This window comes from Serinus canaria, chromosome 14 (genome assembly GCF_022539315.1).
Source record: "Serinus canaria isolate serCan28SL12 chromosome 14, serCan2020, whole genome shotgun sequence".
Classification (NCBI taxonomy): Eukaryota; Metazoa; Chordata; class Aves; order Passeriformes; family Fringillidae; genus Serinus; species Serinus canaria.
The window spans coordinates 2,702,642-2,722,530 of NC_066328.1; the positions used below are offsets into that span (position 1 = coordinate 2,702,642).

General features: G+C 47.3%; 1 protein-coding gene across 3 annotated transcripts; it reads left to right on the top strand.

Annotated features, from left to right (window-relative positions):
- Positions 1–759: 759 nt before the first annotated feature.
- On the top strand, positions 760–19,860 carry LUC7L (LUC7 like). 3 transcript variants are annotated; one of them, XM_030229749.2, is made up of 11 exons: positions 760–942; positions 1,546–1,616; positions 2,701–2,795; positions 7,658–7,756; positions 8,442–8,552; positions 9,152–9,295; positions 9,702–9,878; positions 10,547–10,635; positions 14,979–15,008; positions 15,910–16,074; positions 18,345–19,860. In XM_030229749.2, the coding sequence occupies exons 4-11, from the start codon at positions 7,661–7,663 to the stop codon at positions 18,484–18,486; spliced, it is 954 nt and encodes a 317-aa protein (XP_030085609.1). In that variant the 5' UTR covers positions 760–942; positions 1,546–1,616; positions 2,701–2,795; positions 7,658–7,660; the 3' UTR covers positions 18,487–19,860. The 3 variants fall into 3 exon arrangements, with proteins under 3 accessions (XP_030085609.1, XP_050836283.1, XP_030085611.1); XM_050980326.1 differs by lacking the exon at positions 1,546–1,616 and adding an exon at positions 17,074–17,135 and having other exon boundaries at positions 18,345–18,578; XM_030229751.2 differs by lacking the exon at positions 1,546–1,616.
- Positions 19,861–19,889: the final 29 nt, after the last annotated feature.

Genomic DNA, 19,889 nt, shown 5'->3' on the forward strand with positions numbered 1-19,889 from the left:
TCACAAAGCCAGGCAGGGAACGCAGCACACGGCAAAGCTCCGCAACAGCCCAAACTCCTGCAAAACCCCGGCCTCATCCTCCCTCCCCCCAGCAGCTGGGGGAGAAGCCACAGACAGCCCAGAGCTGCCCTGCCCTGTCTCCGGTCCTCTCCGGGCTGAGTCCGTGGCCAGCGGGGTTCGTCCCCTTGTCCGTGCGCCCACCGTGCCTCCCGGTGCTTCCGCCTGCCCCGGCCACGTGTCCTGTCACCCCCACCCCGACAGGGCCTTTCCTTGCTCCTCATTCCCCCTCCCCACATTCCCCACGGTGGCGCCGAGCCGCCACAGCACGGTGAGGACGGCGGCCAGCGCAGCCCGGGCCTGCTCCGGGCAGGCACCAGCCTGGCCCCGGGGCGCCGCTGCGGCCTGTCAACTGTGCCCACGGCCGGCGAGCCCCGGGGCGGCTGCCACCGCGGTGCTGGGGTCCGGTCCCACCGCGGCGGGGACGGGGACGGGGACGGGGACGGGGACGGGGACGGGGACGGGGACGGGACTGCCCCCGACCGCCCCCGCCCCTCGGCCCAACCACGCCCCTCTGACATCACCGCCCCTCGGCCCGACCACGCCCCTCTGACATCACCGCCCCTCGGCCTGACCACGCCCCTCTGCACAACCACGCCCCTCTGACATCACCGCTGTCTCACTCAGACCACGCCCACCAGATCCGCCCCTCGGACCCCGCCCCCTGGCGGACTACCCTTCCCGTCATGCAGCGCGGCGCAGGGCGGGGCTGTTTCCGCTCAGCGCTCGCCGCGCGTCGCTGCTGCTGAGGCCTCTGAGCCGCCGCCGCCCCAGGCCCCTGTCCCGGTCTCGGTTGGAGCCGCCGCTTCCGGACCGGCCCCGCCATGTCGGCCCAGGCACAGATGCGGGCCCTGCTGGACCAGCTCATGGGCACGGCCCGGGACGGTGAGTAGGGGCGGGCGGGGCCTGCAGGAAACGGCGCGGCCTGGCGGCCGCCTCACCGCGCGAGGCCCGGCCCGGCCCGGCTCGGCTCGGCTCGGCTCGGCTCGGCTGCTGCCGCCGCTCCGGACCTGCGGCGCGATCCGCCCCCGTCCTCCCGGCTCGAGCCTCAGGGCGGCGGAGCGGGCTGGGCCTGTCCGCGCCCGGCCGGCGGTGATCCCGCCGCGCCCCCGGCCCCGCAGCGCGCCCGGCGCCGCCCCGCCGCTCCGGGCCCCGCTGCCGCGGACAGGCGTAGGGCCGGCTCGGTGCCCGCACGTCCAGAGGCGCGTAGGTAGGTGTGCCCGCAGCGCCGGGTGCTGTCCGAGACGAGAAATGTGACAGCCCGTGCAAAATACGGTCCCGCTGCGGTTTGTGTCTCCCTTCTGCGACTCGCTGGGTACTTAAATTCCCTTTGGCACGTTAACAGGGCTGTCCAGGCACTTTGCACTTTGTTTCGTAAGTGAATAAGTGCTTTTCTTTCTCTGTGTATTGAGTTGCTATTGAATTGCTTCCCATATTTTTATTTCATACAAACTGAACAATTGTGGCCCCTCTATTTTATTTATAAAGGTTCAGTGTATCTTTGCCTGCCTACATCAATCTGCAAGGGAGTTGCAGAAAAGCCTCATGTTCATCGAGCCGTGAGTCACAACCAATTTTTAAAGCTGTTATAACAAAAAAAAAAAAGTGTTTGCTTTTTTTCACAAGTAACTTTAAAAGTGTAGCTTAGAAAGAAAAAAAAATTAAAACAATTTCAGTAGACACGACATTATTCCTGGATGCTTGTGAATCCTAAACTATATTCATACTTTAGTATTACACATACCTGTGTCATATGCACAGATGAGCTTTAAAATTGTCACATACCATTACCACTTTGCCTTTACTTTTATGTATCATTCCCCTGACTTCCTTACTGCAGGTGTGGGCAAGAAAGCTTTTCCTTTAAAACTTTTCAACAATGGGCATAAAATTCTGCAGCTGAGGTCTTGAAGAATGCAGATGGGTATAGTATGTGTTGGAGCTCGCAGTGTGTATTGACTAACTTTGTTTCTTTTTTTATTATTTATTTTTTTGCTTTTCTGATATTGTCTCGTTTAAGTGGCTCCTGAGTGTAAAATGTCCTCTGAGGGTGGGCTGGGGGTGGGGAGCACGTGGTGTCTTCCAGGCCAGGACCTGCCAGCTCCTTTCTTGCAGGGCCTGGGAGAGCACACCCTGCATAGTTGGGTTCCAAACAAAAGGACTGATGGCTCAATTATCACCTGAGCAAAGAGCAGATGCCTGTAAATTTTGCCCAGCACAGCCCTGTTTTGTGATCTGATAGCGTGGGGTTTGGTATCTCCTGCCCCTTCTTCACAGTAAGAAAAAGAAAGGGTGGAAAAAATAAACAGGTTTTGGCCGGGAGCCAGCCTGTCTGTCTCCTTTTCTCCTCTGGCTGTGCTGCTTCTTTTTGTGGATGACAGGCCTTGGACATTGCTTGGCTCTCCAGCACTGTGTTTAACATGGTGTCTTGGATGAATATAGCTAAAACAGTGTTTGTTGCCAATTATAAGTGTTCCAGAATATCCTGTTACCCTCTAAGCATTTTTTTTTTTTTTGGAGTAATTTTGGGGAGCAGGAGCACCAAATATTTTAATCTGCATATTGAGGTGAAATGTTCATGTTGATGCCTGTGTTCTCTTGGTGTTCTAATGTCTCCTTATTTAAACCACACATGAATTTCAGGAGATGAAACCAGACAAAGGGTGAAGTTCACAGACGATCGTGTGTGCAAGAGCCACCTTCTGGATTGCTGTCCCCACGATATCCTGGCTGGAACAGTAAGTGTGTCCTCTGGAATGAGGGGTTCTGCTGAGGAGGATGTTGGTACAACTCTTGTCTATGCACGATGGGTGACTTCTAGGGGAGATCAGGCTTTCTGTGCTCAGAGAGCAGTCACAATCCTAATGCCACTTCCTGTGACCTGTGTATGGAACTGCTCTCATGTCTCAAAAAAAAAAACCCTAAACAAAAAGCCAAACCAGGAGCTCTCAGAATTCATCTGAAATGCTTTTTCTTTCACAATCCCGTGGGAAGTTGCAAAATTATTTCTCTTTTAACAGTTTGATATAATCAGAGCTTGCAACTTGTCCTGTGGTGGTTCCAGGCCTGTAGCTAGGCTGCTGCCCTGTTTCACTGCTGCATCTTCAGGTTAGCAAGTGTCCCTTAGCAGCTGCATGAATCCTTGGAGATTGTCAGTCTCCTTTCCCCAGCCCTGATGGAAGAGCAGCTTTTCTATTGTTACTGTGGTGGTGGTGGCAGGTCACATTTCTGGCTAAGTGTTGGTTGTTTGAGCTGCTTGGTTGTTTGTGTCACTCTGCCTGACTGGTTTCAAACAGTTGTCTCAGCTCCTTTGCTGCTCCCTGTGGGAACAAGGCTGGCCAGTGTTCAAAGGTTTGGCTCACGTGCTACCTCTGGGAGCAGAGGGTGATGTGGGCTTTTAGCAGTGAGCTCTTGTGAAGGAAGTGTTCATTTGAGGCTCCCAGATGAAAGCTGCAGCCTGACTTTGGAGAGAAAACTGTGTCTTTTGTCACCATCACTGTGCAGCAGTCACAGGATGGAGGTGAATATGGATGTTTGAAATCCATCTTTGCCCTTGCTGTTTGCATTAAATACTGTGGCAATTCACAGTGTCTGTCCACTTAACCAGATTGTTGAAAGATGCTGTGGTTGTTTATAGCCCTTCCTGCTGCTCCTTAGGGAGCTGGCTGGACACAGTGGGTCTCCAGCAAAGGGAGGGCTGGTGCTGCTGCCCCTGCTTGTGTCACCACCATAGCAGCAGTGTGGCAGCACTGGTAGAAGGAGCTCTGAGCACTCAGGCTTTAGCTTTTGCAGAATAAGATTGGAAAAGCTGAATATCAATCTCTGTACCTCTGTTTTTTAAGATTCATTTGAAGCTCAGATGTGTTTTGCAGTGATTGCTCCATCAGCCTCTGTATGATTGCACCTCCATTTCAGAATTTTAAACTTCCATCCTTTGTATAGGTCACTGTAATCAGGGTATGTTTTTTGACGCGAGGTTCTAGAACAGTTTTTTGGGCCCAAAGGGTGGTTTGCAGATGAAGGCTGCCTTCTACCTCTTCTGGCAGGTTTTCAGAAAGTGGGTAAATGGTGAGTTGAAGGGGTAGTTCAGCATAAGTGATGTGTGTAAGCTGATGCCAAAGCGTGGAGGAAGTCTGAAGTGTTCCAGGTGGGTTGTGAGTCTCCTGGGGCAGAGAAGCACCTTGAGGAATTTGTTTCTTCTGCTTTTGTTCTTACTTGTTTTGATTGAGTTGTCCTTTCCCTCTCACTGTGGAATTTGTGCTCAGAAACTGCAGGAGCAGGGAGAAAGACTGCTCCTGCACAAGTGATGTTGTGGTTCACTCACATGATTGTGTGGTGGCCTTGAAGTGGGTGTGGAGCTCTACACCTCTCTCAGCAGGTTACTGGGGGCCAGAGCAAGTGTTGGTGCTGCAGATCTGTGTTGAAAGAACATATGATGTCCAGAACAGGAAGAGCATTTCAGCTGTCACTGCTGCCAGTACGGAGTGAAACTTGGCTGGAATGTGCAGTCCTCCCTTGTGATCTCAGGCAGCTTCACTGCCACTTTGCAGTGCTCTGCTAAGGAAGAGCTGTATGGGTGAATCTGTCTCAGCTGGGTGGGGTATAATCCATTTCTGGGTGTATTACTGCAGAAATCAGGACCTTGGACCTCTTGGAAACTTCTAACATGCTCCAAGCCTACTGGTGCTTGCTGTGTTGTGTCCTCCCCTAAGGCATTGTTACTGCTGCATCCTTCATGTCTGCAGATATTCCTTAGTGGGAAACTGATTGAAGGCAAGCAGGAAGCTGATCCCTTGCTGAGCTGTGCTCAGTGAAATGTGATGGAGGCCCACTCACTGACCTTCAGGTGCTGAGTAAGAAAAGGAGTCCAGAGTGTAAGCAAAGCTCTGGAATATTCCTGAGAGCTGCAGGAGGCCTGTTGCTGTTTAGGTGCACGAGTGTTCCTGATTGTAAGAGTTGTCATTTTAAGTTGGTTTGTTCCTGTGATTATTCTCTTTTTGGCTTCAGAAACTTGTCTATACTTGCCACTAAATAACCTACAGTGGTTCTCTTTGATCTCTGTGTTTAAGGAGGAACATTCTGGGAGAGCAGGAGTTGGTTTAGTGAGCCCATGGGCTGTTACCTTGTCATCCACATTGTGGTGAGCGCTGAGTTCTCTCTGCAGCTCATGTAAGCATGTTTCTGTCAGTGAAAGTATTGTAGCACATTGAGAGATGGTATCAGCTGGCAATTTCCTGAATTTCAGCTCCTCTAAGAGGTGGGCAGATGAGCCTCAAGGCTGCCCAGACTGAACATACCTTGGAAATTATATCCAGGGAATTAATTGTGTCCCCTACTGGGGAATATGAGTTGAAATCTGTATGTTCTAGAATTGGTTTTTGTGGGTTGAGAGGGGGTCTGTGCTTTCCTTTTTCACTTGGATGAAACTCTGCATCTCTGATCACTGTTAAAGCATCTTTGTGGAAATTTCATTTTGTGGTGAGTTGCCAGTTCAATGGAGATCATAAGAGATACCTCAGAATGTGGATTTCTCAGCAAATGTGAGCAGGACTAATTATCAGTGACATCTAAATGTCTTCAGTCTTTGTGTGTATGTGGAATTAAATCTTTGTTCAGGCTCTGCTGGTTGTCTGTCTCACATACCTGTGTTATAAACCAGCCAGTGTTGAGTGGAGCAGGTTGTGATCTCTGTGGAAAGGGTGAGTGTTCTATGACAGCCCTCCTTGCCATGAGAGGAGACTTTGAGGCAGAAGGGCTGATGGTCTTGCCCTGAGTGAGCAACACCTGTGGAAGTCTCCTTGTACTTGAGCATCTCAAAGGACATGAAGGAAGATTTGATGTTTATAAGTTAGTGAGAACTGAATATTCTTCCCTGAGGAAGGTTGAGGGATTTGTTGCCTGTTAACAAGCAGGGAGAGGAATAGGGAGCTTCAGAACAAGCACTGTTGGCTGTTCTAAAGTGGTGAGAGCCCCTTCTCTGAAATGGGGTTATTGGCTCAGCTTGCAGGAAGAGCTCAGATAAGAATATTTATAATGTGTGACAATCACATCCAATACCATTATTTTCTCCCTATCTTGGAAAGTGATCTCAGTAGAATGACCAGAAGGATAAAAGATGTGTCACATCATAGAGAAATATTTTTGTGGTAAAATAACAATAACTCTCTAGCATTCTTTGAAGTGGCTTGTCTGAAATTGAACATGATCAAGCTCTAAAAGTACCATCATGCTTTTTTGTAGGCATTACATTTCTATCATTAAAGAGCTCAGCAGGAGTATTCTGGATGCAGTGTCTGTTTCTGTAGCCTGCTACCTCTGGCCTCCTGGTTCTGGTAAATCTGAGCAAAATGAGGAAGGCTAAATAGTGGCAAATGATCTGGTTTTTTTTTTCCTTTTCTAGAAGAGAAAATCCAGTAATAGGCATCTGCTGAAAACCTGAGCATAAACTGGTAGAGTTTGCTTTAGTTGCTTTGCTTCATTCTAAACACTCTTGTCTGCATGCATTGTTTCATGTGAGCATCCCCAGCTTTAGTTTGTGGTATTCCACAGGGATTCAGTGTTATCCCAGTTCAACTTTCTCTGCAGTTCACTGAGTTGACCCCTGTAGTGCATGTTGAGCTTTAGGCTCCTGGGGACTGGTGGTGACAGTGAGAGAAGAGGGTGGTGAGTTGGGGTGTTCCTTCATGCAATGACATGTACCCTACCATTCCTACAGTGGCTCACAATTAGGGCTTTTATTATTTTGGCTTTCAAAATGTCATTTTCTTTTTCTGCTTAAAAGGGTAAGAGGAAGTTTCTTTGTTACAAATTGATAGTGTTGAAATGCAGCTTCCATGTCTTGAGAGCATAATTGACTTGGGGTCATGTGGCTGTTAACTGCTAGGTGGGTGAAAAAATAACAAATTCGAATAGCATGGAGTGCAGTGGGAGGGAAGGGCAGCTTTCTGGGAAGGGAGATGCTCTTAAGTCACTCATTAAATGGGCTTATGTGTTGGACTTTGCTTTGCTGGGCAAGTTTTCAAATTCCAGGCTGCAGCTGGATGTGGGAAGGGTCTGGCTGTGGAATTAACACTGTCTGTTATTGCTGAGTGTGGGGTTGTGCATTTCTGCTGGCTGTAGCCCTTAATCCTTTTAAGTCCTGTTGTTGTTGATAGGAAGCATTTTGTGTGTGTCCCATAATTTGGTATGCCATATGTTACTTGGGCTCATCCTGACACAGATGTGCATTTCCAGAGGAGCTTTAAATGGGGTGCAGGTATGTTTTCCTGGGCTGTGGCTCCAGGATAGGAGGCATTTGCAGTTGGTGCCTGTTGAAGGGGACCTATCTCTCTCTCAGCCATTTCTGAGGCTGTCCTGGGACTTAGAGCAGGAACAGGACTGGACTTTAAGCATTTGGGCTGTTTTAATGTTCCCATAGCATCTACAAAACAAGTTCTGGCAAGCATGTAGTTCTTCTGGCTGGTTCTGGTACTGAGAGGTTAAGAGAAAGCTGCTTTTCTGAAAATACTTTATTTTGATATGATACAGTTGGCAAGAGTGATCTGCTGCTTGTTGCTCTAATGGAGGGTTCTTACGTGGGTTCTCCTTTTTCTTCTAACAGAGAATGGACCTGGGAGAATGTACAAAGATCCATGACTTGGCTTTGAGAGCAGATTATGAGATTGCAAGTAAAGAGAGAGACCTGTTTTTTGAGCTGGATGTAAGTATGGAGAAATTTTAGTTACTTTTGGGGGAAACTGCTTCTTGAAGTTACTGAACAGTAGAACTCAGTGGCCATTTCAGCTGATCACGTTGCTTGATGTGTTACCTGTCCAGAATGTGCAGCCCTTTCCTGAATGTCAGCTTCACTGCTGACTGGAGAATGCAGAAGTAATTATGGCCTTTGCACCCCATTAGCCCAGCTAGCTGGGAGGCTCCCTGGCATTCCTTGGATCCCACATCTGCTGCTCTGTACCAGGTTCTTGTAACCTGGTGCCCTGTCCCAGAAAGAGATTTAACATAAAAAGCCTTCTGCTCAGTAGTTTGACTTTTGTCAGATTTGGCTTTCATTTAATCTTTTTGTGATGGAACAGATCAAGGGGAAGCACAATTCTGTCTTTCCTTTTCATGTTATTACAGTGCTTTAGTCTTTGTGCCTGTTGCTCCTGCATAGGAAGGAAGTTCCAGTGCAAAGCTGTGTTGATGTGTCAGAATAAAGGAGCTGGGTCAGGTTTACAGGGCAGGGGTCAAATGTAACTTGTTCTACAAAGTGTCATTTGGTTTTTTCTCAAAGCATCTGTTCTTGAGGTTGGTTGTGCATTATACAGGATTGCAGCTGTTAGCTGTCAAAGCTACATCTGGCACAGAGAGCAGCTTCATTCATAATTCTTTGTCTGATCATGCAGGCCATGGATCACCTGGAATCCTTCATTGCAGAGTGTGACAGGAGAACAGAACTGGCCAAGAAACGCCTGGCTGAGACACAGGAAGAGATCAGTGCTGAAGTGTCTGCAAAGGTATTGACCTCTCTCTGAACATTGGTTCTGAAAGTCTCAGTGGGAGCACTGGTGCTCTGTTTCTCTGACACCAGTGATACTGGGGAGTAAGGCTCCACACAAGATTTGAGGATTCCAGTCATCCTTCCCAAATGGCTGCTCTGGCCATTCTGGAGACAAACTTAAAAAGCACCGTGGACTCTAAAAGAGATTGCTTTAGCATGGAAATAAAGCTTATTGATTTCTTCCCCATGCTATAAAATGTTGCCATAATAATTTAGAATAGTAAGTCCACCATCCCATGGTTTTTGTTTCATCTAACAAATGCTCATGGATTTTCCTTCTTGGGAACTCACCTAATTGGGCCAATACAAGACATTGCTGAAGCTGAAATGACTGGCAGATCATGATCTCTCCACATCCAGTTTCTCTCTTTGCCACATGTCTGTGACTACATTGACATTGGTCCATCAGTCCCTTTTGTTTGGGACTTTTGGAGATTCATAATCATCTTCCAACAACAGATTTCATTACACAGGATTTCTTTAAAAAAAAAAAAAAAGTTGTCCTGCAAGCTTTATCACATTTTTGTCTTACTAAAAACTAACTATTCTCTTCAGGCAGAGAAAGTCCATGAGCTGAATGAAGATATTGGAAAACTCCTAGCTAAAGCAGAACAGCTGGGAGCTGAAGGAAATGTTGATGAGTCTCAGAAGATCCTGATGGAAGTGGAGAAAGTCCGAGCGAAAAAGAAAGAGGCAGAGGTACAGTGTTGGCTCTCCTGTGGGTTGTCACAGGAGCCTGGCCTAGGCTGGGTGGTTTCTGCCTCTGTTCCTGTGTGCCAGCACCTCCTTTTGCAGTTCCAGCCATGTGCCAGCAAACAGGTGGCAGTGTGGTGTGGTGGATGAAAAGATTTTTAGAAACTTTTATGTAGTGCAGGGAGCTGACTGGGGCGGGGAGGGCTTCATCCTCTGAAAGATTTGGTCACCAGTCCCTTGCAGGGATAGACTGTCGGGTTAGCTGTGCCCACAAAGCATTTGTGTGGCACCTCCTTTGTGTGAGGGTGGGTTTTGATTCCTCAAAGCGATTCTTTTGCAGAGGTTTCCCTGGAGGGTTGTGTCTGTGTAAGGGTTCCCTGACATTTGTGTGGGTTTTCTTGCCTCCCTATAGGAAGAATACCGAAATTCAATGCCTGCATCCAGTTTCCAGCAGCAGAAGCTGCGTGTGTGTGAAGTCTGTTCAGCATATCTGGGTCTCCATGACAACGACCGGCGTCTTGCTGACCACTTTGGAGGCAAATTACACTTGGGTTTCATTCAGATTCGTGAGAAACTGGATCAGCTGAGGGTAATCCTCTCTGTTTTAAACTACCTCTTTGTAGTTCTGAAGACCTTGAACACTTCTATTAAATTATTACAGAATTCTTTGCAGAGGGCTTGTAAAAGCTCAGAAATTTCCGACTGCAGAATCCCTAAAGCATCAAACAGATCTTTGTTTAGCCTTGTCTTGGGTTGTCTTCTGTCTTTTCTGGGTAGCTAAATATGTACCCTCAGAATCAGTCAAACCAGTGCACTGCTATAATTTATTCCTTGGAGCTTTGGTATGGTAATTCTCATTATCATTACAGAAATTTGTTACTCTGGGTATTTTTTGACTTTGAAACCTCTTAATGAAATGTTTAAATTGAAGTTTCACATTGGTCTCTCAGTGAAAAGATCTTAACTAGCTGAAGCCATTAGGAGTTTTCTGAAATTATTCTTAATGGGTTGTGCTACTGGCCTTGCTTGCAAACAGAGACCTTCAGCTGAGTAAGAGTTGTGATTCCTGTGCCTCACTCACAGTGCTTTGAGGTCAGTGCCTCAACTGAGAAAAATGAGAACCTCAACAGAGGTCTTAACTCAGCACATAAAATGCAGTGCAATGGTTCTTTGTCTTGCTATTGGAATGGTCTTCCTGCAGGTCTGACCTGTTACTGTATGGCTGAAATATGATGTGGATTTATTTTTTTCCCCTAGAAAACAGTGGCAGAAAAGCAAGAGAAGAGAAACCAGGATCGTTTAAGACGGAGAGAGGAGAGGGAACGAGAGGAGAGGATGGGCAGACGGTGAGTGGGACCTGGGAACTGGCCTGGGAAGTTTAGAAGTGTCTGATTCCTTGTACATGAGCACTGCAGGAGTTCAGTATCTGCTTCTGGAGTGGCTGTTGGATGTGCTCCAGATGCTATATGAGCATCTTGGGATTCAGATAAAGATTAATACAATGCACAGTCCTCCACTCCTGAACCTTAGAATGATTGTACATGTATTTTAACCTCCACTGTGTGTCTGAAATGGTGGGAGTTCCCTGTAGTCTTGAGGCTTATATTGGTCTAATCCCTGTCTTAGGGAATCTGAATCTGGATAAAATACCCTCATCCAGAGCACCTGAATGGGAAAGTTTAAGATAAGTGAGGACTAGGCTCTCTCAAATGGCAGAAATTCCCTGTACAGCCCTCCTCACTGCTTGGAGACTTGGAGGTGACAACAGGCTGGTGTCCATGTGCCAAATAGTGGACTTGATAGTAACTTCCCTGCAATAAGTGAGGTGTTTTGGCAAGCATTTCCTAAGGAAGCTGAGGGATCCCAAGGAGTGGCTGCTTCTGGTGGTTGTAGCTGTGTGTGTCACCTGCTCAGATTCTGTAATTCCTGAGCAGTGGGAGGGGCTGGTTTTCTGATTGGTTTTCCCAGGACAAGCTCTTCTGCATCTTGCCAGCTGAACTGGACAAACAATTTCTTCTATACTTAAAATGAAGTGGCAACTTGTGTGTAAACAGCTCAGGCAGCCTGTGTGGGGAGGGTGGTTATTTGCAGGGGTCACGCAGAGGAAGTGGCTGGGTAGGAATGCTGTTCTGATTGTCACTGCACCTCCCTGCTTACCTTGTGTGTTTCTCCTCTTGTACTTCTTGCATCAGAAAGACCCCAACCTTGCTGCCTGTGCAGAGCTATTTTTGAAACTCAGAGTCAGCTGAAGAGTGACTTTGTCTGAGGAATATGAGATTTATAACTGCAGTGTACTCTAAGATGGTGCTGATTCTGGCTATACATTGCTGGAATTGCTGACAAATAGCAGCATGCTCATTTTTGTGTATTATGAAGGTGGGAGCCCCAAACTGTTACTCATTATCCATATAATTTTATGCATGTTATGCATAACTCCAGTTAGGGTGTTTAATGTAGGTTTTCTCTGGGGATTTGCTGGTGTGATATGAAGGAGCAGTTCATGCTACAGCTTTCTGTGGAGCTGTAGCACTTCATGGAGAGCCTCACAACTTTCTGTTACCTGTGCAACTGTAATGCAGTTGAGTTTGGGAGCTGCAACACCTGGCAGTAGCTCTTCAGTGCAGGGGTTAATCAAAAGGGACTGCTGCTGCTGTGGTCAGAGATATGGAAGTGAAATGGGAAGTGTCTTCTCATGCAGCTGCTTCATGGCAGAGCCACAGCAGGACCCTGCCTAACATGGACTCAGTTTGTCTCCATGGTGCCTCTTCTTCCTGGAGGTCATTTCTCTGTAAAAATTGCTCAACAGAGTTGTTCAGGAAGAACCCTCTGGATCTCTTTGTTAATCCACATCTTCTCCAAATACTGGTTTTCTTCCTCCTGTGGTATGGCTGTGCTTTTGTTTAAGTGGTTTTATAAAAAAATCCTCAAGCCCTCAATTCTTGAGAGCTAAAGAGCCTCTGGTGTTCACAGGTAGTCCATAGGTGGATGCATCTGATGAGGGGGCTTGGAAGCTGCTTTTGAATGTTTAAGACTTAAAATAGGAAACCTTTAAGAACTGCATGGAGCTGACCTAAAGTCTGAGTTGTTGCTGTTTCCATATGTGACAGTACTCAGAGACTGTGGCCTTTGCTCTGGCTCTGTGCAGAGGCACCTGTGTGCTCCACAGGGAAACTTGCTATGAAGGAGTCAGGAGTGCCATACAGAAGAGGTCAAATCAATTGCCTCTCCAAAATGAGAACTTACCCTGAGGGAGGACAGTGGCTCTCCCAGTGGACACTTGCTGTCAGAACTGAGGTTAGAGTCCAGATTTCTTGGTCACTTGTCTGCTGGGAGCTGTGCACACCATGCTCACAGAGGCATTTTTCCATCAAAAACTAATTGGTGATGTCTACCACCCTCCAGTCAGCGTCTCTTATCCAGAGTTTGGTACTTTAAGGAACCACAGGAGACATGTTTCCTTCAGAACTCTTCCTGTCATGTTCTCCTATACATCACCTTCATGGTGTTACTTCAGTAGGAGGAAGAGTATGGATTGACTTTGGGAATCTTTATTGACTGACAGGCACTGTGGCATCCCTGCAAACCTGTGAAACTTTCCTTGTGCAATTCTGCCTCTCACAGCTGTAATTAATTTGTCAATAAGCTGTGATTCCACATAGGAATGAGTGAACTGGATTCCACCCTAGTGGTAATAAACACAAGTCTTGTGTGATGTTGCTGGTGGCTGTTTGGTACCCAGTAATCTCTTGAGACTGGAATTCTGTGGAGAAGTGGCTTGCTGGGAAGTGCAGACCTCAGTGCTTGCTTCCAGAGTACACCAGCAAACAAGTCTGGTGGAGGTGCCAAATGGATTTCCTTTGTGTTAAGCTGGACAAAAGACATGTTATGAAACTCAGCAGAAAGGTTCTGTGATACAGGGACAAAAAAAAAAAAAAAAAAAAAAAAAAAAAAGGAGGAAAAAATAAATAAAATAGACTTGCTCAGTCCTCTTGTTCTTATGGAGAGCAGTCTTTGTCTCCTGCATTGATTCAGGCTTGTAAGGACAATGCTGTATTGTTGGATACTTCCTGAATTCTGAAGTTTGGTTCTAAGGAGTGATTATCAGATGTTTTTTATGGATACCCCTGCTTGGATGATAGGCATGGAAGGGCAGCCAGGCTTTTCAGGGGATGTGGAAGGGCTTTTGTGGATGTGTGCACTGGTGGTTCAGAATAAAGCGATCAGGAGGAAAAAGAACAGTAAGAACTTGGAGTATTGCAACCACCAAAAAAATCCAGCTGCCTGCCAGGTATCTACAGGAGGTCCTGCTGCTCTGTCAGGTTCTGTTACTTGGGAATGGAGGTGTGTGGTTACTGCCTTGCTCTCCAGCTTTATCAGCTTCTCCTTCAGCTGGTCACGTGTGTTGCCACAGTGCATGCTTCATTTGTAGACTCCCAAGTTCAGCTCCAGTTTGTTTACAGTCTCCTTACCTGAATTCCCTTCTGAATTTGGGGGCTTTTTAAACATTCTACCATGAGTGAACAATCCCATTTCACTGAAGAAATGTCAGTGCACATACATTTTCTTAATCTTCTCTTATCCAGACATAGTTTTAAATAATGTTATTAAAACAGATGCTTCTCTGTTGCTTCTTAAATTCTTGTCTGTGTGTAGCTTTCATGTCGGGGTGCCAGAACAGCTCTGTGGGGTATAAATGGAACTTACTGTGTGTGAGTCTGTGTGCAGGAGTGAGTCTCTAAGTCACTAAACAGAGAGAGGAGCCACTTCTTAATTAAAGCAAAACAAGACTGTTCAGACAGCGTGTGATGTTCAGCTGGCTCTGAAATGTGGCCACAGAGGAAGAGGGAGGGTGCAGCTTCCATGTGCAGAAGTATTTTAAGTGGTGCTGAGTAATGGTGTTGCTGAAGTTGAAAGAATTCTGCTGTTGTTATTTACAAACTGTCAGGAGCTAATGCTGACAGCAGTAAGCTCAGTGCCACACATGAGCTCTGAAGCTTGTGGAATGTGAGAAAGGAGAGCAAGGCCTGGATTATTCTTCTCAAGTGCTTTCTAAGGATTTTCAGTTTATCTGTCACTTGTCAGTAATAGTTCTTTTCTTGTGGCTGTGTCCCCCTCTTTTTTCCTAGTTATCTTTCCCAAAAAGGAAAAAAAATATTGATGCAAATTTTCTTCTAATATTTGGTAAACAAATACAAGGAGTGAGAAAAGGCTAGTTTTTCTTTATTAAAACATCTTTAATGTGCAACTGCCTCAAAAGAACCAAAATCAGAAAAGTGGCAGATGTCTTTATGATTGGAGAGTGGCACTTTTCAAAAATGTTAGAGTTGATCCAGCTGGTGTTAGACTGCAGGAAGCAAAGAGTATGTAACAAATATGCACAGAAAATTAGTTGGAAAGGTTCTTTGGGGTGCTTTATTAATAGTATCTGATTTCTAGACTTTTCTGTAGTGACAGGAAGCTCACTGTGCAGAAATTAATGTTTTCCAGTTTTTGACAAATTCTTTCTCCTAAAATTAAAGCTAACTAAATATTTTATTTGCAAGCTTTTTTTGTTTTAATAATAATAATAATATATCACTTGAGGTATTGATTATATCTGTGAAGAGTTGCCAGGCTGGATGAATTTTCCTGTTGAAAACCCACTGTCTGTATCATAACTTCTCTCACTTAACTCTCCTCTCCTTTGTAGGTCTGTATCAAGAAACAGAGATCGTCGAAGGTGAGTGTCCAGTTCTGTGCTCCCAAATGCCTGTTTGTGTTTGTCTCTAGGTCCTGAGGTTTTTCCTGGATCTCACCAATAGAGTTCACTCAGTGCCTCAGGTTTGCTCCCTGAAAGAGATGGGAAGTGCAGTATGGGCAGCTCAGTGGTGCTGCTCAGCTTGGGGTGGCTCCAGGTTGTGTTGGGCTGTAGAGCAGGTATATACTGCTGTAGAGCAGTAGCCTGGCCAAGATGGGCTCTGTGTGCTCCACTGTGAGCCCATGGATGTCCCTGAGGCCTCTTTCCATAAATACCTGATATACTTCCATGATTGTAATATCTGAAGTATCTGTTATATATATATATATGATACCTCAGATGTGAAAATACAGAGACTTGAGATTAAAACCCTCACATCTCTGGGAAGAGCTTGCCTTAATGCTATGGCAACATTCTCTGTGATAATGGACCTGGAGATCTCCCTGCCTACTGCTTTGGCATCTTTCTTATCTTTAGAGGAGGATGAAATAAACCTGCTTCTAAAGTGCAGAACTTTTACAAGGAAGATTCTCTTAGGGTTATGGTAATATCAGAGGCCCTTTCCTTTGGCCTCTCTTCTACTTACACAGGCATCACTTGTGAGCAATGCAGGGTTGTAAGCTCTGCTCTGGCCCTTGCCACATGCTTACAGTAATGATGGGAGCTTTTTCTATAAGCTTTCCAGCAAACTGAATAACCCACTGGCATTCTGTTGATAGCACAAGGCCCAGGAGGAGGCAGCTGCCCGCTGTGTGGGTGTGGGCAGGGATCGGGGGGCAGGGGCTGGACTGAGTCGATGCTCTTGGTATTTGTTACTCACGAGAGCCTGAGAGGCAGCTGAGGGTGCAGGTGTGAGGCACTGACGGGTGTGTGTTCCCTGCAGATCGCGCTCCCGGGAGCGGAGGCGGAGACGCTCCAGGTCGGCCTCCCGGGAGCGGCGGAAGTCGCGCTCCCGCTCCCGGGACCGACACCGGCGCCACCGGAGCCGCTCGCGCAGCCACAGCAGAGGGCACCGCCGGGGCTCCAGAGACAGGAGCTCAAAACACAAGTATGTATTCCCCACTGGAGTGCTTCTGCAAAGGGGAGTCCTTGGCTCACAGTGATCTCCCTGGCCCATAGAGCGAGCCGGAGCCTGGCAGGGTTTTCCAGAGCAGCTGTGCTGGCCTGTGCCAGCTCCTGGGCCAAAGCAGGATTCCCCAGTCGTCTCAGCTGTACAGCAAGATCCCAGCTGAAAGGATAGAACAGCTTCCCTGGTTTGCAGTGCTGAGCCTCGAGATGCTCCTTGGATGGGAAGCAGCAGCACAAAGCCTCCCTTAGCTGAGCTTCTCTGGGCCTGTAGAAGCCAAATGCCTGAGAGGCAGTGTGGATGTTACACTTTATTTTCTGCTTCCCAGATTCCTTCTCTCAGTGCTGGCATTGGGAAGGAGTCTATGATTTGAGATCTGAGGGCAGTCTTCTGTTAGAAGGCTGCTTGAGAGAGAGAGAGAATTCTTTAGGAATCAGCACTTTTTCCTCCTGAAAAAGAAATACAGGAGGAGTGTACCATTCTTCTGTCTCTGAGGAGAAGCACTATAGTCCAAAGAAGGGCTTAAAGTTTTTCTGAAATTCAGCAAAACAGTCTCTGTGTTGGAGGAAGGATAAGGCAAATGTGTGTAGGGTATTAGAAAAATGGACTGGAATCACTGTGTTCCCTTACAACCCTTCTAAGCCCAGAAGCAAGTCTGCCTCCAGGTGCTTGCTGAGGTTAGATCTGAATTTTTTTTAAAGCCTCCTGGTTAATAGGGGAGTGCTTTGGCACTGTCACCTGATAAGGCACCAGCACTCAAATACAATTCTAGAAACAAACCTATTGTTGTGTGTGTTGTGTCAGTTTAGCTAAGGGGTAAGAACAGCTTTTCTTTTAAAGATATCTGGTGAAGGGGAGGGAAATAATTGTCTGAAAAATAAGTCTGTTAATAATTGAGGGGGGATGTAAATACTGTTGATTCTCCAATGGCTGAGATACTAAAGTGCTTTTTTAAATCTGTCTTGAACATGAAAAATAAAGAAAAGAAGTTTGGACAATTAGGAAGTGAGGAAGATCCTGTAATAACTATTACTAAAGAGCAGGTAAGGGATTACTTCGGAACCCTTGAACATATCCAAAGCAGCCCATTGAGACTGCAGGGGGATTGGCCAGCTGACACACCTGCACAAAATTGCTGAGAGCTGGGAACAGGCCAGGATCAGTTTAAGAAAACATAACAGAAACAAGAGAAGAAACAGCAAAACCCTGTTTCCTGAACGAGAATTAATGAAATCTGCCCTCAGGTTCTGCTGGGCTGAGGTCTCACTTGCTGAAAGAAATGGAGGGTGTCACAGGATCTGGAGAGCTCAGGGTAGGAGGTCTGCAGGCAGCAGGCATTGTTGTGGAAAAGGTAGAGAGTTAATGTCATCAGACAGACCCAGGGTAAACGACAGTTTAATGAAAATTAAATGGCCGTTGGGTTTTGATGTATCAATTTTGCAGTATTTTCAAACCTTATAATCAACAAGAATGAAAGTGAAACCTTTAAGGTACCTTTTGTTTTGACTGTAAAAACCCCTGTGTACTGAGCCTTGAAGTAAAATGTAGGAGTCTGTGCTGAGCTCCCTCAGGGTCAGCTCCTTTTGAATCCTGCTATTCCCTAAGCTGGCAGGAATCACACAAGAAACATCCTTTCAGATTAGACCTAATGTGAAGCCTCCTGTTTAATTCTGCGTGGGCTGACAGGGAAGTGCAGCTGAAAATCTGTGGCTGTGAAAAGATGTGCTGTGGGCTGTGAATATAAATCTGTATCTTCCTGATTTTGAATCCGGGATGCTGCCAAAGCCAGCATTTGTCAGGATGCAAAGTGAGAAGCCCAGGGCTGAGCCAGCAAAGAACCCAGTTGGTATTTAAAGCAGTTGAGCAGAAAGCCAGTAGCTTAGGGCATAATGAAACACTGCTCTGGAAGCCATGAACTGAGCTGAGGCAGAGACAAGGAAGAGATTGTAGGCACTTCAGGATGGCCCAGAAAAATAATAAGGGGCAGAAGGAAGAGCTGAGAGAGCCCCTGTGGCAACAGCTTGAAAGGATCACTCAGAGGAAGGAGGAACAAAGGCTGTGCTGTGCATGGAAACCTCGCAGAGGGCCCAGACCTGCTGCCATGGGAGACCCACTCCCCGTGGCACAGTAGCCAGGCACATTCCTGTAGGGAGCTTGCATCCCACAGCCCTGCCAGGGAAAGGTACTGCTTGGTAGGTATTGGACAATGTTTAGTTGTGAAGCTGATAGCGATGGTTTACTTTGTACTGCAGATCTTCTAGAGATCGATCTTCAAGAGAAAAGTCCCGAGACAGAGAGAGGAAAGAGAAGAGCTCTTCTGAGAGGCGGCACGAGAGCACAAATGGCAAATCTCGTTCCAAGAGGTCAGAAGAGAGAGAAGCTGGAGAGATCTGAACTCAAAACGATCTGTGTTGCACTGTAAATAGTCTGATAAACATTCTACACAAAGCCTAAATTTCCCATTTATATTTACTGAATACAACTCATCTTTTGTAGTTTGGGATTTTTATTGTTTGGCAGATAGCTGTGAGTTTGTAGAGACAAAAGAGTTACGTACTGTTTAACAGGATTTTGTTTTAGTAGGAATAAATAAATCTGGGTGGATGGTTTTCAGTCCAGGCCAGTGTGGACACCCCGTGTTTGTCCTGAAGCAGCGAGCGCAGCGCTCAGGGCCACACTGTGCCTGGAACCCTGAGCTGCCCTGACCTTTGTAATGCTTCAGCCCTTTCCAAAAAACCCACCTGACCCTCTGTGAGCACACCAGTAGCACTGGTTCTCAATTATATTTTTTCCTTCTGTTTATATATGTTAAAAAAAAAAATCAGATTTCTTTTTTCCCTTCCTTTTAATACTTAGCCATCTCATTTTTATGTCTCCAGCACTTGAGAGTTGCCTCACTTGCCCAGCTAAGGCAAAAAAGATAAAATTTGGCCCTGATCTATTCTGAAATCTGTTTGTCATTGAGGATGACCAGATGAGCTGAACCATGTCTCTAAGCTGGGCTCAAGTCTGGTTTTAGTACCTTTACAGTTCAGATAGCTGAGTTGGTGTGAGCAAAGCAGTGGGAAACATGGCTGCTTTCTTCTCTAGAGAAGCACAGCCACAGCTCCTCTGCCTCTTTACTGTGCACTCTGCAGTCAGAGCTTCCTGCGGGGCTTTCTGACCTGCAGACCAGAGCGTTGGTGTGTTCCAAGGCCAGTCAGGCAGAGCGTGCCGAGGGGCAGGGGTGACTGGGGCTGGAGCCCGTGCCAGTGCGTGCCCCTCCCAGGAGAGCGGCACCGGCCGTGTCCCCACGGCGTGGGAGGCCGCTGGCACTCGCTGATTTGTACCCCGGGTTGTTTCCCATGAGGGCAGGGAGGCGCCTGGCTGTGCCAGCCCCAGCCGCGACCCCGGGCTCGGCATTTTGTGGGAATGGTGCGAGCGAGCCGCTGTCCCCGGCCGAGGCAGGAGCCGCGCTCGTTAGCGCGTTAATTGCCGCCGGTAATTGCCGTTCCCAGGGCCGGGCTCCGGCCGGTGCTCCCCCCTCCCTCCATTCCCTGCCTCCCCACGAACGCGGCTCCTGTTCCGCCGCGGTGCTGCCCCGGTGTCGGTCCCTAGTGCATGCCCCTCTTCCCTGTCAGTTTTTACGATTAATTCCGCGGTTTCACGTGTTGTTTTTGTAACCTCCGTGTGGGGCGCGGGGGGCGGCGGGCGCGCGCTCGGGGTGCCCGTACGTGCCTGTGCTGTTCTCCCGCGGTCTGAGCGCATTAAAGATCTGTGTTTGTGGTTCCCGCTGCTGCCCGGACTCGTTCTTGCGG